The sequence below is a fragment of the Cariama cristata genome, unplaced genomic scaffold, assembly GCF_000690535.1.
Source record: "Cariama cristata isolate BGI_N322 unplaced genomic scaffold, ASM69053v1 scaffold6507, whole genome shotgun sequence".
In the NCBI taxonomy this organism is placed as follows: Eukaryota; Metazoa; Chordata; class Aves; order Cariamiformes; family Cariamidae; genus Cariama; species Cariama cristata.
Window position 1 is genome coordinate 1926 of NW_009628233.1, and position 13275 is coordinate 15200.

The 13275-nt window shown below is 39.5% G+C and overlaps 1 protein-coding gene across 1 annotated transcript in view; it reads right to left on the reverse strand.

Annotated features, from left to right (window-relative positions):
* Positions 1–9539: 9539 nt before the first annotated feature.
* KIAA1143 (KIAA1143 ortholog) overlaps positions 9540–13275 on the reverse strand; it is a gene marked incomplete at its 5' end in the record, with an annotated part of 7476 nt that continues 3740 nt past the window's right edge. The window contains one exon of the mRNA XM_009704718.1: positions 9540–9751. Within this exon, the coding sequence (XP_009703020.1) occupies positions 9540–9751 (212 nt within the window). The remainder of the gene's footprint in view (positions 9752–13275) is intronic.

A 13275-nucleotide genomic window follows, 5' to 3' on the forward strand; every position in this document is an offset into this window, starting at 1 on the left:
GCCGTGTCCCAGTAACAAGGTTTACCTGCCTCTCAATCTCAGCGTTAACCAGTGGGCAAAAGGAATGAAACTGCATTTCCAGGCCAAGTGATCCCTTGCCATGAACGGTACCCACAGGGGAGAGAAGATGAGTGTTTTGAGCAATGCAAAGTACAAAGTAGAAACAAGTGACATGGGGGAAATCTGCCCTCAGACAAAAGCCTGTGCTGAGCCAGTGCATCCGAGTTGAAACTTTGGGGGTACGTGGGCTCTGGAGCATGGAGCTGGAGGTGCACTTTATCCTCCACGTACACAACCACAGCAGAAGCTGGGCAATACACACAAAGAACGCACAACAAAGACAAGGACGGTAGCCAGGATCTCAACGCGCCACAGTATCTGCGTTGCTTGTCCATCTGTCTCTAAAGCACGTGAAGGACAAATCTTGAGCAAAACAGATGAGCGAACACAGCAAAAGCTACTCTTGAGTCTGATCCAAAGCCCACAGCAATCAAGGGAAGTCCTCTACGGCAAACCACATACAGTACCCACAGCTTCAGTGAATACAGTCAGTCTGTAACAAGGAAATACCGAAGATACATAGAGCAAACGGTGTCTTACAGCAGTCTGACGAGCATTTCACCATTATGAAAAACAATTGATAGCATCTTTCTCTCGCTGGATGCAGTAAAACAATTTAATGGCCAAATCTCCAGTCATAATGTTAGCAGATTTCATGGTATACGCGTGTGTATGTATATATATACATATATATATTATAACCTCACTTCACGGTTTGACACAGAATTTTTTAGAACCCAAGGGCTTGGCAATACTGTGATCATCAATGGCCAGGCATGGCCTTTGGGGAGGAAAACACAACAGGGTCATATCACTGAACACAAAGATACTACCAGTCACAGAAGTGGCAGTGCCAAATTCTTGGCTGCTTGAAACTGGCATAGTTCCACTGAGTTACATAAATCAGCAGCTGGGTCATCAACTAAAACCTGAAATTGGGTTCTGGGAATGCAGGGATTTCAGCTTGCTTCACACCCCCCCATCTTTTGTTAAACTCTTTTTTTTTTTTTTTTTTTTTGGCATTTGCACAGAAAACATGCCAGTGTGTCTTTTACAGCACTCTGAGGAAGAAAATTCAAGCTGCTCTGCCTGATATTAAAAGATGTGGCATTTGGTAATATTTGGATGCAATCCAATTGCTAAACTGCTGAGCCGCAGTTTGTAATGCAAGCACATCTTGAAGGGAAAGCAGCAAAAGACAGATGAAAATGAAATTTATCAACAGGAATAAAAGAACATGTGAGCAGAAAACAGCAGGAGGAATATCCAGTGTCTGAGAATGGAGAGAAGGGTACCAAACACATTAACAGCAGGATTAGTGATTTAAACAGAGGCACATAATGAAGCTGAGCAGTGGCGTCATGATAAATTGGAGTGGAAGAAGGAGCTTTGGCGCGAGTGGAAGCATAGCATGTGGCCAAACGTGTGATGGCAGGCAAAATGAGTGACCCACCTGCAACAGGGTAGATGCTAAAGACCACTGCTGGCTGCTTACTCAAATGACAAAATGGAAGCTGCAATATGTAAGATTAATACACATTAGAAGAAACAGATTCTCATGCTATTAAAAAGCCCACAGTCTGGTCAGGAAAGACTCACAGTTGTGTAACCTCCAAGTATTTAGCCTTTGAACAAGTCCAACTGTGTTACATGCATTCAAGTGTTAATAATTAAGGGTGGGATATCAACCTTAAACTTTGAATTTTCCCAGATACTGTCAGTTTAAATTTGACTCTTGGCATTGCTATAGCATGGTTTTGCTTTTAAAAGGAACAGTAAGGTCCTAGGAATATCACATCAGCCTTCCTAATGAGAGAACCATAGAAAACAGGGATGGAAGGGACCTTGCGAGGTCTAGTCCAGCCCTCTGCCCTAAGGCAGGATCAATTATACCCAAATCATTCCTGACAGATGTTTGTCTAACCTGTTCTTAAAAACGTCTGGCAATGAAGGTCCCACAACCTCCCCAGGCAATCTGTTTCAGTACTTCAGTACTGTTAGAGCCAGAAAGTCTGTCCTAATGTCTTCCTTAAATCTCCTTTGCTGCAATTTAAATCCATTAGTTCTTTTTGTATTCCCAGTGGACACAGAGAACAATTTATTACTTTCCTCTTTGCAGCAAGCTTTACATATCTGAAGACTGGTATCACATTCTTATTCCCTCCCCTGCATCTTCTTTCTCTAGATACATAAACCCACTTCTTTCAATCTGTCTTCACAGGTCATGTTTTCTAGACTTCTGATCAATACCACTGCTTTCTGCTGGTCTTTCCAATTGGTCTGCATTTTTCTTTTTTGAAGTATAGTGCACAAAAGTAGACACATTACTCCAGCTAAGGTCTGAAGCAGAAAATAAGTAGGGTAAGATTACTTCACATTTCTCCATGACGCATTATTTATGGAGTCGAAATTGCATTAGCTTTCCTCACACCGTGGCCTGTGTTCAGTTTTTAATTCACAGCAGTCACAGATCCCTTCCTGCAGAACGACCACCGAGTCAGTCGCTCCCATCATTTATGTATGCTGTTGGCCATAGGAATTCAGTGCCAAGATCCGGGAGTGTCCAACGCTTAACTTCTTTGAATTTAAACCTATTCGCCTCAGACTACCTTGTTCAGGTTTAGTAAGGAGCTCATGTATCTGTCAGTGTCATTTCATTGACAGCAATGGGATAACATCAGAAAATAATTTAGCCCAAGCTGCCCATCCAGCATAGAGAAATTCCGCAACCGTTCTTCCCGTACCACATTTAGCACATTCAGTCTGTAATAACCTGAAATGCAGTAATTTCGTTTTAGAGGATTTGGAGCAGTTTAAAATACAGAAAATTAAAACACCAAATATTTTAGCTCAGAGGTATCCCAGTATGATGAAAGGTCTCTTGGTGAAAGGTCTCTCTCACCAACCTATCTGCATCCTGATGGGCATGATGCCCAGTGAGTGGACAGCTCTTTCAATCACCAATAATACTCAAATTAGGATGAAATGGGAGCTGTATCTTAACAGCTCCACCTTGGTTAGCCGTCCAGAAGGGAAGTTCAATCTCTATTCATATCTGAATGTAAGGAATTATACTTGTCTTACATAATCTCAAAATGTGTGATGAGGAACGAGGTATTGTTTCTCCTTCTGCTCTACAGGCAGCTACTCCTCTGTAGGAGCTGGAGTAATTTGCAGGTAGAGCCTCAAGCAGAGACAGAACAAGGCTCCTCACAGTAATGGGGCCCAAACAACAAAACAAAAATATGCTCTGGTAAGAAAAGGGTTAACTCTTCAAGTGCCAAAGTAGTTTTTCACCTGAAGCAGAATTACAAGTTACCCACCCACTGTTTATAAGCACATTAAGCATTTAAATGAAATTTTAAAATTGTTCTGAATTTGACCCCCCTCTAATTTTGATTTTTACCAAGTATTTGAAACAATTTGGCATGATTAAGAATTAATAGTGGAATACTAAGCTGTTCAAAGGAACAAGTCTTCTAACTCCCATCAAACTCGAACACGTAATTCCCACAGGTGCCTTTGAAAATCCCTGTTTTGAATGTTGTTGTCCATTGGATAAACAGCTCAAACATCACCGGCTTTCTACACAAACATGGTCTGCCTGCAATAATTTATGAAAATCATAAAATTGATTTAAGCTCTTCTCAGTGCTCCATAAATTTTATGCAGCCCTTAAATTATAAAACTGCTGCTGCTGTGGCACTGATCAGAACAATGCTCAATCTCTTCTCTCGAGGTAGCTGGCACAGCAGAGGAGAAGAGACTCAGGCAGCTGAATTGTTTGTTTCAACTTAACAGGGCAGAATAAAACAGCCTAGATGCCAGGGCTCTAGTCCCACTGAGACTGTGTGCATCAAGGTTTTATTGCCAAAACAGTTGTTCTAACCTTCCCCTGCCTTTCCTTGGTTTTAAACCAGAAAATAACTGCCATTGATTTCACAAGGACACTTTTTTTGCACACATCATCGGATTTGGGATACTTGAGATGTTCCTCTTCTAATTTATAATCAGTGCGTTTCTGTTCTCAGATACATGACAACAAAATTGCGCATCTGTCCAATTACGCATTGGTGTAACAAAGCTCGGCAAACCTCACTACATCCCTATCAGATAGTCTCCCTCTCAGCCCAAAGCTGTACCAGAACAAACGCAGGTTTTTTTCTTTTACTAAAATGAAGAGGTTTTAGGAGTGTTTATTTTTTTATCTCTACCTTCTTTGGCAAAGATTGAAAACATCATTTTTGGCACTGAATCTAACACAAGGTGAAATTAAAGTCCTAGTATAGAGAAACTATGTTTGAATGGGTTCCTTTATTCTTAAATTTGCCCTAGTCACATATTAAAACTGCAGACGGCTTTGGCTTTATTGAGATTTTGGCTTGTGCTAGCTAACTCAGATGAACAGCATGCTTGTTTTTCTGGTGAAGTCTCATCTGGAGTAGCCCAGTTTTCAAAGACAAAGTGCTCAGGACATTATTAGAATCACTTTTTTCAGTGTTTCGTCCTGGGGATCCAAAGTCAGCATGGCTCTAGTCTTTTCCTTAGCACTAACACCTTCCAGCTCTTTCCCGAGAACATTTCCTAGTCTGTCATTCAGACAGCCGTCCTCTTTAAGGGATGCGTTTTCAACCTTTCTATACTCACGCTTTTCTCCCACGTAACCCTGTGAGTTTCATTCTTCCTCATACGCTATGTTTTTGCTCAGAGGTATACAAACCATCTGTGCCTCTAATCCAATGTTCTTAAATAGCCTCCAGGCAGATCTCTATGGTTTTTAAGTACTTCTCTTTGCCCTTCAGCCTGCTGTTAACCATTTTCCTCATAGTTTTATAATCTGCCCTTTTAAAGTTCGTTGTTACTGTGTTGTCCCTAAGGGAACAACTCTTTCATGATATCAAAACTAAAAGTGTGCAGTGATCACCGTTACCCCACGGAGACTTGACAACACCTTCCTCTAATAACTTCTGCCTACTACAAGGTAGCTCCCTCTTGGCCATGGCCTTAACTAATCAGGCATTGCACTGAGGATTGCCACAGGAGTCAAGGAAAAGGAATCCTTTGCCATATGGATTGGAATGGCACCAAAGCCACTTTACATTTCCTGATAGAGGAAAAACTGCTTTTGCCAGCTGTTGGCTTCACCTCCAACAAAAAATAAGAAGCGATAGTAGGGTAAACAGCACAAAATTCAATCTTGTGTAATTTTCCTGACTGGTCCCATCCATTTTCCCCAGGAGGAAGTTACTTCCCAGGGGCTGGCTCTGAGATTTTGTAAGTTCTCAAAAATCTTGAGGAAGTCTACAGGAGGTTGCAGTCACTCATGTAAAACGCTGTGGTGCTTGTCCCCTGGTTTTAATGGCTACCCTGGTGACCACTGCCTCTGGAACGCCCTCAAGGAAGTGGGGCGGAAGGAGAGGTTCACGACATGAGAAATCTCTTTGCAGATTAACACCTCGCTCTAGGAAGGGGAATAAAGGGACGACACTGAAGAGGCAGCCGATACACCAGCCTTTCTGTTTGCTGAATGCACAAAGGATTGATTTATGGCATCCTGCCACGAGACAGGGCTATAGGTTATTAACCAACTTCAATGGACAAACAGTTGCTGAGACTGCATATCATACCTCTTGTGCCGTACCAAAGGTAATGACTCATCTCCAGGCATGCCTGATGTCCTTGAGAATGCAATTGGCTCTACACAGCCAAGTGAAGCATTACTTAGTTAATACACTCCAGCACAAGGGAAACAATCAGCTGAGACGATGACACTGCTACTTCCTGCTTCATTATAAATCTGCAGCTTCCTAACAGGATTATATACTGAAGCACTGTAAAAAAAGACATTAAGTCCTGTGATGAAACTTAAAAAATGTGTAATTAAAACAGCTAAATACAGGCATCTTGTGCTCAGTGTCTGCAAAACACAGCCTTTGATCCTCCAAATGATATTTCCTGGAAAAGTGCCGGACACAAAAACTATCAGAATAGAATTCTGACTCATCCCTTCCTGTTTAGGCCAATGAAATGAACATTTGCAGTACTACAAATTTGTTTTTATTTGAGAAAAAAAATGAACCTTATCAGACGGGCTAGAAATACGACCAAGGGTGGGAACTCCTGCGCCGCCTGCTCACACATGCATTTTCTTGCTCATTCTGCCCTGTGTCTTTGCAATTCTTATCTCATAGTGCAGCATTACTGATGATTCACCTTCATTCCTATTATTTAGAGAAAGATTCCGTTTCTTCAGAAGAAAGAAAGGTGGCAAGCACCTCACCTTTCCTGAGGACATCCAAGCACCTTCAAAAGGTAAAAAGCCTCCACTGTAAGCATCTATTGCTGCAATGCTACTACAGTTCCCCAGGTTTGTTCCGGCTCACTGCTCAGCTAAGAAGAGCAAGAACTACCACCACCATCAATAAATGTTTTCGAATCTTAAGCAACTGGGAAGATTTTATTAATCACAACTGTACAAGATTCCCCTATTAGGTAACAAGCCTCAGCTACTTTCACCTTGTTCCTCCACAGCGCTTCTCTCACACTTAGCTCAGCAAGATCCGCGAGAAAAAACAAACACATATACATTCCTCAGTACAGGAGGGGAAAAGGACCGGGGATGTGGGCAGGGAAGGGAGAAGGAAAGAAAAAGCCAGGAAAATTGTCCATTCCAGTCCCAGCCCCATGTTCCATGCACTTACTTTGGCTTCCCCTTTATTATAAAGTTCTTGCAATTATTATTTTTCCATGGGCCACTGCTTAAGGCAGGTGATTGCTTAAGACAGTTTCACATTTCTTTCCTAAATGAACAAGTAATTGTTCTCTTTAGTCACAGGTTTCATGGGGAGTTGATGGCGTGTGTAATTTTCTGGTGTGTCACATTAAAAACATTGTATTTTCACATGACTACTTGACTAAAATGCCTTTGTGCATCACTCACACCTCTTAATAAATATATCCAATTAGTTATTGCTAGGTGAACTGGGAGTGAAATACAATGAATATAAAGGTCTCCTCCTGGTCAGAGCACTACAAATCACAGTCGGAAAAAAGGAAAGAAACTGGGTTTCCATATCCACCTTTGTTTCCCCTGCTGTGTTGCCTGAAGAACAACATACCTTTCATTATATTATTTCCAAGTAAACCCAATTAATTTATTTGCATTCCAGACATCTGTCATGAAGTTGTACGGCAAGGAGCGTGATTAAGCGTAAGTACTGCACCCAATATTTTGAGGCAACCCTCTTTTCACTGGACTTCGGTCTCCCAAGTTTTTCACTAGAAACAGTAATTTTTGTTTAAATGCAATTACTAACCAGATTCAAACAAGACCTCAATCTTATTTTGAACATGCCAAATCAGCTGCATATTTGGGAGGCCCTCTCTAATTTTAAGGTAAATCCAAATTCCCTCTGATCCTTGGCAAGCATTTATCTCTTGATAGCCATGTCTCCTAAACTGCCTCACAGCTAAAGTGAAGAGCTTTCAGGCTGTGCAAGAAAAATGTAAGCAAGTATATTTTTGTGCTGACGAACAGAACCAGAAAAGTTTAAGTAAGCAGTCAATGGTTAATTCATTCTCTAAGATGAGTCTCAGCAAGTCAGAGTATTTACTCAGTTGTTGAAATGCCCAAATATTCCTTCAGTATACTGTAATGCTACAAGATTTCTCATGAGTGTATATATATATATATTTTAATGGATTCAAACAAGCTTTAAGTATACAAAATAAATGGAAAGCTTAATCCCTGGGAACCTTTGATTCTGTATTTCTTCTTCCTACATTTGATTTTCTTTCTTATATGTACAGAATACAGACAGATTACGTATTTACAAATGTAACACATCCTCATGGGAGTAATCAGGTTGTTGCACTGCACCTCTCTGGCAGTTCTAGTATCAGACTAGTGCTACAACAAGACTTTAATATCCATTTATAGGTCTGGTTTTAATTTTCTGAAAGGACAACAGATCTATTCATTTTCAAATTCGGGGTAACATGCACTCACACAATTAGTGTGAAATAGTATGCAGACTTGCATCTGATGTTATGCTGTGGGAAGCTGGTATATAGAGAGACAGGTAGCAGTCATAAGAGGCTTCATTATGAAGTGACAAAAAAAGCCCATTTTATGTACTGAAATTTTCATTCAAGTATCTTTGGACCACTTAAAACATAATTTATTTTTTCATACCAGGTTAACAAACTAAAACCAGCTGTTTCACACAGCAACTTCAAATTTGCTCCTCAATGAAGCTTTACAGCCCAAATTATGTTGAATGTACTGTCACAGAGCAGCAGAACTGGTTTCATTGCCTTGTATCCTGTAATTCTGCAGCAGTCTCAGGTCTTGCTTATACATGGTTACAGAACACACCATACTTCCAAATAATTTCAAAGTCACTAGTCCCACTTCCACCACCTTGTTCTCCCCAGTCCCATCAGCTCTCAGTGTTATTTTGAATTTCAGCACATCCTATTGCATAAACAGTGCAGAAATGGTCACTTTCAGTGTACTGTACATGGGCAACTGAAAAATTTTAAAGCTTTGTATCACAGCTATAATGTTCCTTTCCCATTTAAAATTTCCTACTTGAAGAAAACCAAAATAATGCTTTTGCACAGTTTAAAGATGAGATACATATTTTTAAATAAGCTGTTTGAGATCCCAAATAATTATGAACACATAGGTAGTCAACTGGAACAAATATACTTAAAAAAAAACCAAAAAACAACCTCCACCACCAAACCACTGAGCCCATCAGTGTGATAACCAAAGTGTACAATCTCTAAGGGTTTCGGCATCTTTCTTTTGCATTAGTTGATACAATCAACTACAGTCAAAATTTTTATATCTTGCTACCACAATCAATTTAAATGAACTTGATGCTGCTTAGACAGCATTCACCAAAGACAGGATTAAGACTACAGGATTTTAGCAACTGCAGGCTTGCTTACTGCAAGGGCTCTGTAAAGAGCTAATCTGCCAAACCACACACGCAAAAGTTGTGCAAACTTTTGTTAAACTGAGACAGAAGACTTCAGTCTCTGCTCCACAGCAATGAAGTCTCTCTCTTGTGAATGTCAAGTCAACAATAACAGGTAGAAAACACACAACTGTCAACTCAGGCCAGTAAATAGCGAGGAAATACATTTTTAGTAATGGAGACATTTAAAATGTACTGATTGAAAAGTTACATAAGCTGTATATGTACAGGTATATTTTGCTACTCATTTGTGACCTCAAATAGCTTTTACATGCACGATTAAATTCTCTTAAAATAAAGACATGACATACTGTCCATACAGTTCCATCTGAATGGCAAAGACTTAGCTCTTGCTAGTTCTATACTATGTTTCTCTAGTTGGACTACAACAAAGTATGAGAAGACTCAGATACCATGCTTCAATTTCTAGGAAAACCCTCAATCTTACTCAGATCCCTAGAAGGGTAAGTAAAATATAAAAAAATACAACTCCTAATCATCATTTTCCTCATCATCAAATGAGAGAAGACTGCTATTTTTTACTTGCTTAGCTGTACTCTGAGGAGTAGTTGCTTCTCTCTTAGTTTTCTTTGCCTCTTTCATCTTCTTACTTGAACTTACGTTGAAGTCCAAAAACTTCTCTGATGAACGTTTGGCTGGCTTCCTGAACATAATTTTTCCATCAGCAGGTTCTGGTTCACCATCTATAACAAAGACAGTAAAATCAGAACCCATCTGCACACGGTCACGCAGACATACAGACCTTCACTATTGTCTTTTATTTTTCCCCAGAACCAAGATCAGCGAGACCTCTGATAGAAAACAACAATCAAGAAAATGTATTTTTTGGCCACACAGCCTGTAACGATGAACGTCCTTCATGCACACGCATCTGCCCCATGGCAACCAGCCCCTGAAGACAGTTCTCCTGCAGTTCCTATTAGAAATGGGTTCTCACTAACTGGAGCTTTAACTTAGAAGGGACTGTGAGCAGCAGAGCTTTTCCCACACAATCCAGCCACATCCACTTATCAAAATGGAGAGGACAACTTTACAGGACCCTCTAATTCCACTTCACTATTTGTAAAATCCATGACAACAAATGCACTTATTTCAGAATTATGGTATCTCTTTAAAGAACAAAATGGCACATATACAAGACAAAGCTTTTCTTTTTCTTCTAATATACCCTGTCCTGCTGAGACAGCTAAAAATATCACATGGTCATAAACCTGCCTTTTATTATCATATAGGATGAAAGTTATAGGTTTCTTTGTACCTGCAAAATCACCAAACTATTCCAACTAATTCTGCTCCTCTGCATGTACTAGAGCAAATAAAAACTTTGAAAACAAGAGAAATCCCTTCCAGGAGTATTAGGCAGAGGAGGAAAGCTACTGCACAGTAACAGCATCGAGGCAATATTTCCGGAAAAACTAAAGTGTAATTGTAAAGTCATGAATCAGACACAAAAGTTCATGCTGCAGTAGTTTGCAATTTTTATACTGGATAGGTGACAGGATGTTAAAGAACCATAGGCTCTGCGCATGATATATTTTTCCTAAAGTACTTCTGTGAAATTCATTATTCAACAGAAATTTCCTAACAATATGCATGTGTTTGACAAGATTATGTGTTATTTAATTATAACTAACAAATATATTTTGTCTTTAGCAGGAATTCTTTCCTCAATATATAAGCATTATGGCAGAAGACATTAACATTTGGCAGAAGACATTAACATAACATTTCAGTGTTACCATACACAGCACTGGCTGAAACACTCCTCAGTGCATACTCCAAACAATACGACTATTAAATCTGGTGTCTTGAGGGTTGTGTGGTGTAAATGAAGAAATCAACTTCATTAGGAAACTTCGCTTAGAATTCCTCAACTTTCAGAGACCCTTTTTAAGAAGAAACTTCGCTTAGAAAAACTAAGCATCAACTCTGTCAACGACTTCTACAAAATGCATGCTTCTGCACTAGTTTATGAGAGACCACTACTATGCAGAACATAACTAACCAGGTTTGGGGAAAATACTTCAGTATTGGTGCATTAGAAAAGCATTACAGTTACAAGGAATTACTGGCAACAATAAACTGTTGATATGAAAAGCATATTTCCCAATGGATCCGTTGTGAATTCTACATGGAAAGTTTAGGTGTTTAAATGCTGAATTTAGGAATTCTCTATGGTAAATTCTGGGAGGGCAAAATTACTATTTTTGAAAACGTATCAACCCCAACCAATCAAAATGCACTATGTATCATTTTTCTGAGAAGCTCGGCCTCAATTTTTGGGCTCAGAAGCTGAATATCAGAGAATTCCCCTTACTAATTGTTGCTTAACTACAGCGTATATTTGGAAACCCAGATGTTCTAACTTAAACAAGATTTGAGGCATGATATAAACCAACTTCTCGGAAAAAGAAAAGGCGCATCTATATGACAAATTTCACTTATGAGCAGACCCAACTGGCTACGTACTTGAGCCAGTCAGCGTATAGACTGTACACAGTACCCGTACAGCTGTGGAAACAGGACAACCACCTACTGCGTAAGCATGAGGAGCATCAAAAAAATCCTCATTGGACACTCTTTAAAAGAGTGATTACTACATTTTTTCAGAATGGTAAATTGAAAAACCAAACCCTTAAAAACATAATGAAAGCATATCCACAAAATAAATCAGATAAACAGCTAATACTCCATGGAAAAATGGAAGTCAGAAATTTCAATTTTACTCCCAACTCTCCTGCTACCCATGTTGTGAACTGCACAAAATAATTTCCTCTTCTCTACCAGATGGAGAAACTGATAGGTATCTTTGCAATATGAATTTAAATGCCCAATAAGCAAAGTGCATAAACAGAGCAAAGCTCAAAAACTCCACCAAAATGGCAACCAGCTTAGCTCTGACCTCCAGGGCCTCAATACTATTTGTGGATCATTCTGCACCAAAGGAGAAGATTTTAGCTCTTGGCCTGGTTAAACACTGTCAAAATTTCATTATAGGCTCAAGGACATTCCTTTCAGAAAGCCCAGGCCAACCTCAGAGAGCTACGATGTGCTGGCACTGCTCAACAAAGAATGAAGCAGATGAGGAAACGCGGTAGGCCTAGCCTTACTTCAGCAACTTGTGGAAAGAGGAGGAACAGACTATGCTTTTTGAAAGAATTTGATGTAGCAGCTCAAGAAATTTGTGTTGATTTGTTAAGATTGTCTTTTCCAGCTGGTAAAAAAAACTTCACTTCATCCTTTCTAATTTTACCAGACTCTCATGCATCAGCTGTCTTTTTTGTTTGTATCGATGACCTCCAAAAACTGACTTGTATTAAGCAATGCTAAGAGATTGAAGAAACAATCTCAGTGTTGGTAGTTTTTAAAACAGAGCCCTGATAAAAGACTGTATCACTATTACAAATTATGGAAAGAAGGATTTCTGATAAACACACAAAGTAAAATACAGCCAACATAAAAGCATCACAGGAAAAATAATAAAATCCACTACTGGTAAGATGGTCAAAAAACTACACTAGCAGTTCAAATTCTGACTGTTCTGAGTCATTGCTGCTTTTACCTGGATCACAAACCTTTACACTGGTTGACTAAAAGGGGCACAATCAGAGGTTGAGCTGAAAACTCCCTTCACAAGTGACAACAATTCAAGAAGCCACAAATACAGACATTTTTTCTTCTCTTTTAATTGCAAGGTATATATTACAAAAGAAGTTGAAATGAGGGTCTGAAAAAGAAACACTGCTTTTCACTTCACTGCATTTTCTCTTTGGTAGTTATTTGTGTAGTTAGCAGCACCATTTTTCAGCAGTTTCTGTCTGCATGGGTCAACGAGGCAACAACAGGAAACACAAACACCACTAAACTGGCAGGAACAACAGGAGGAGCAGTGTAAACAATATTTCAAGATACATGTCTATTCAATGATAAAGGTTGGAAAAAATTTATGATAACCTGGCAAATTTCGCAATGGTTTCTAAAGTTAGTAGTTCAGGTAAGTCATTTCAGAATCTCCTTCTCGTGCTTCCTGGCCACCCATCTCTATGCATGCCTTTGGAAGCATTTACTACAGGAATTCCGCACACTGGCATCATGAAGATAAAAAGGCTGGTCTTGCTCAGATATTCAGCCTCAATCATTTCTGAGGACACTTCGGAAAGTTTTTGTTACTTAAGTACTGTAAAATTAGCTTTGATTTAGATTCCTG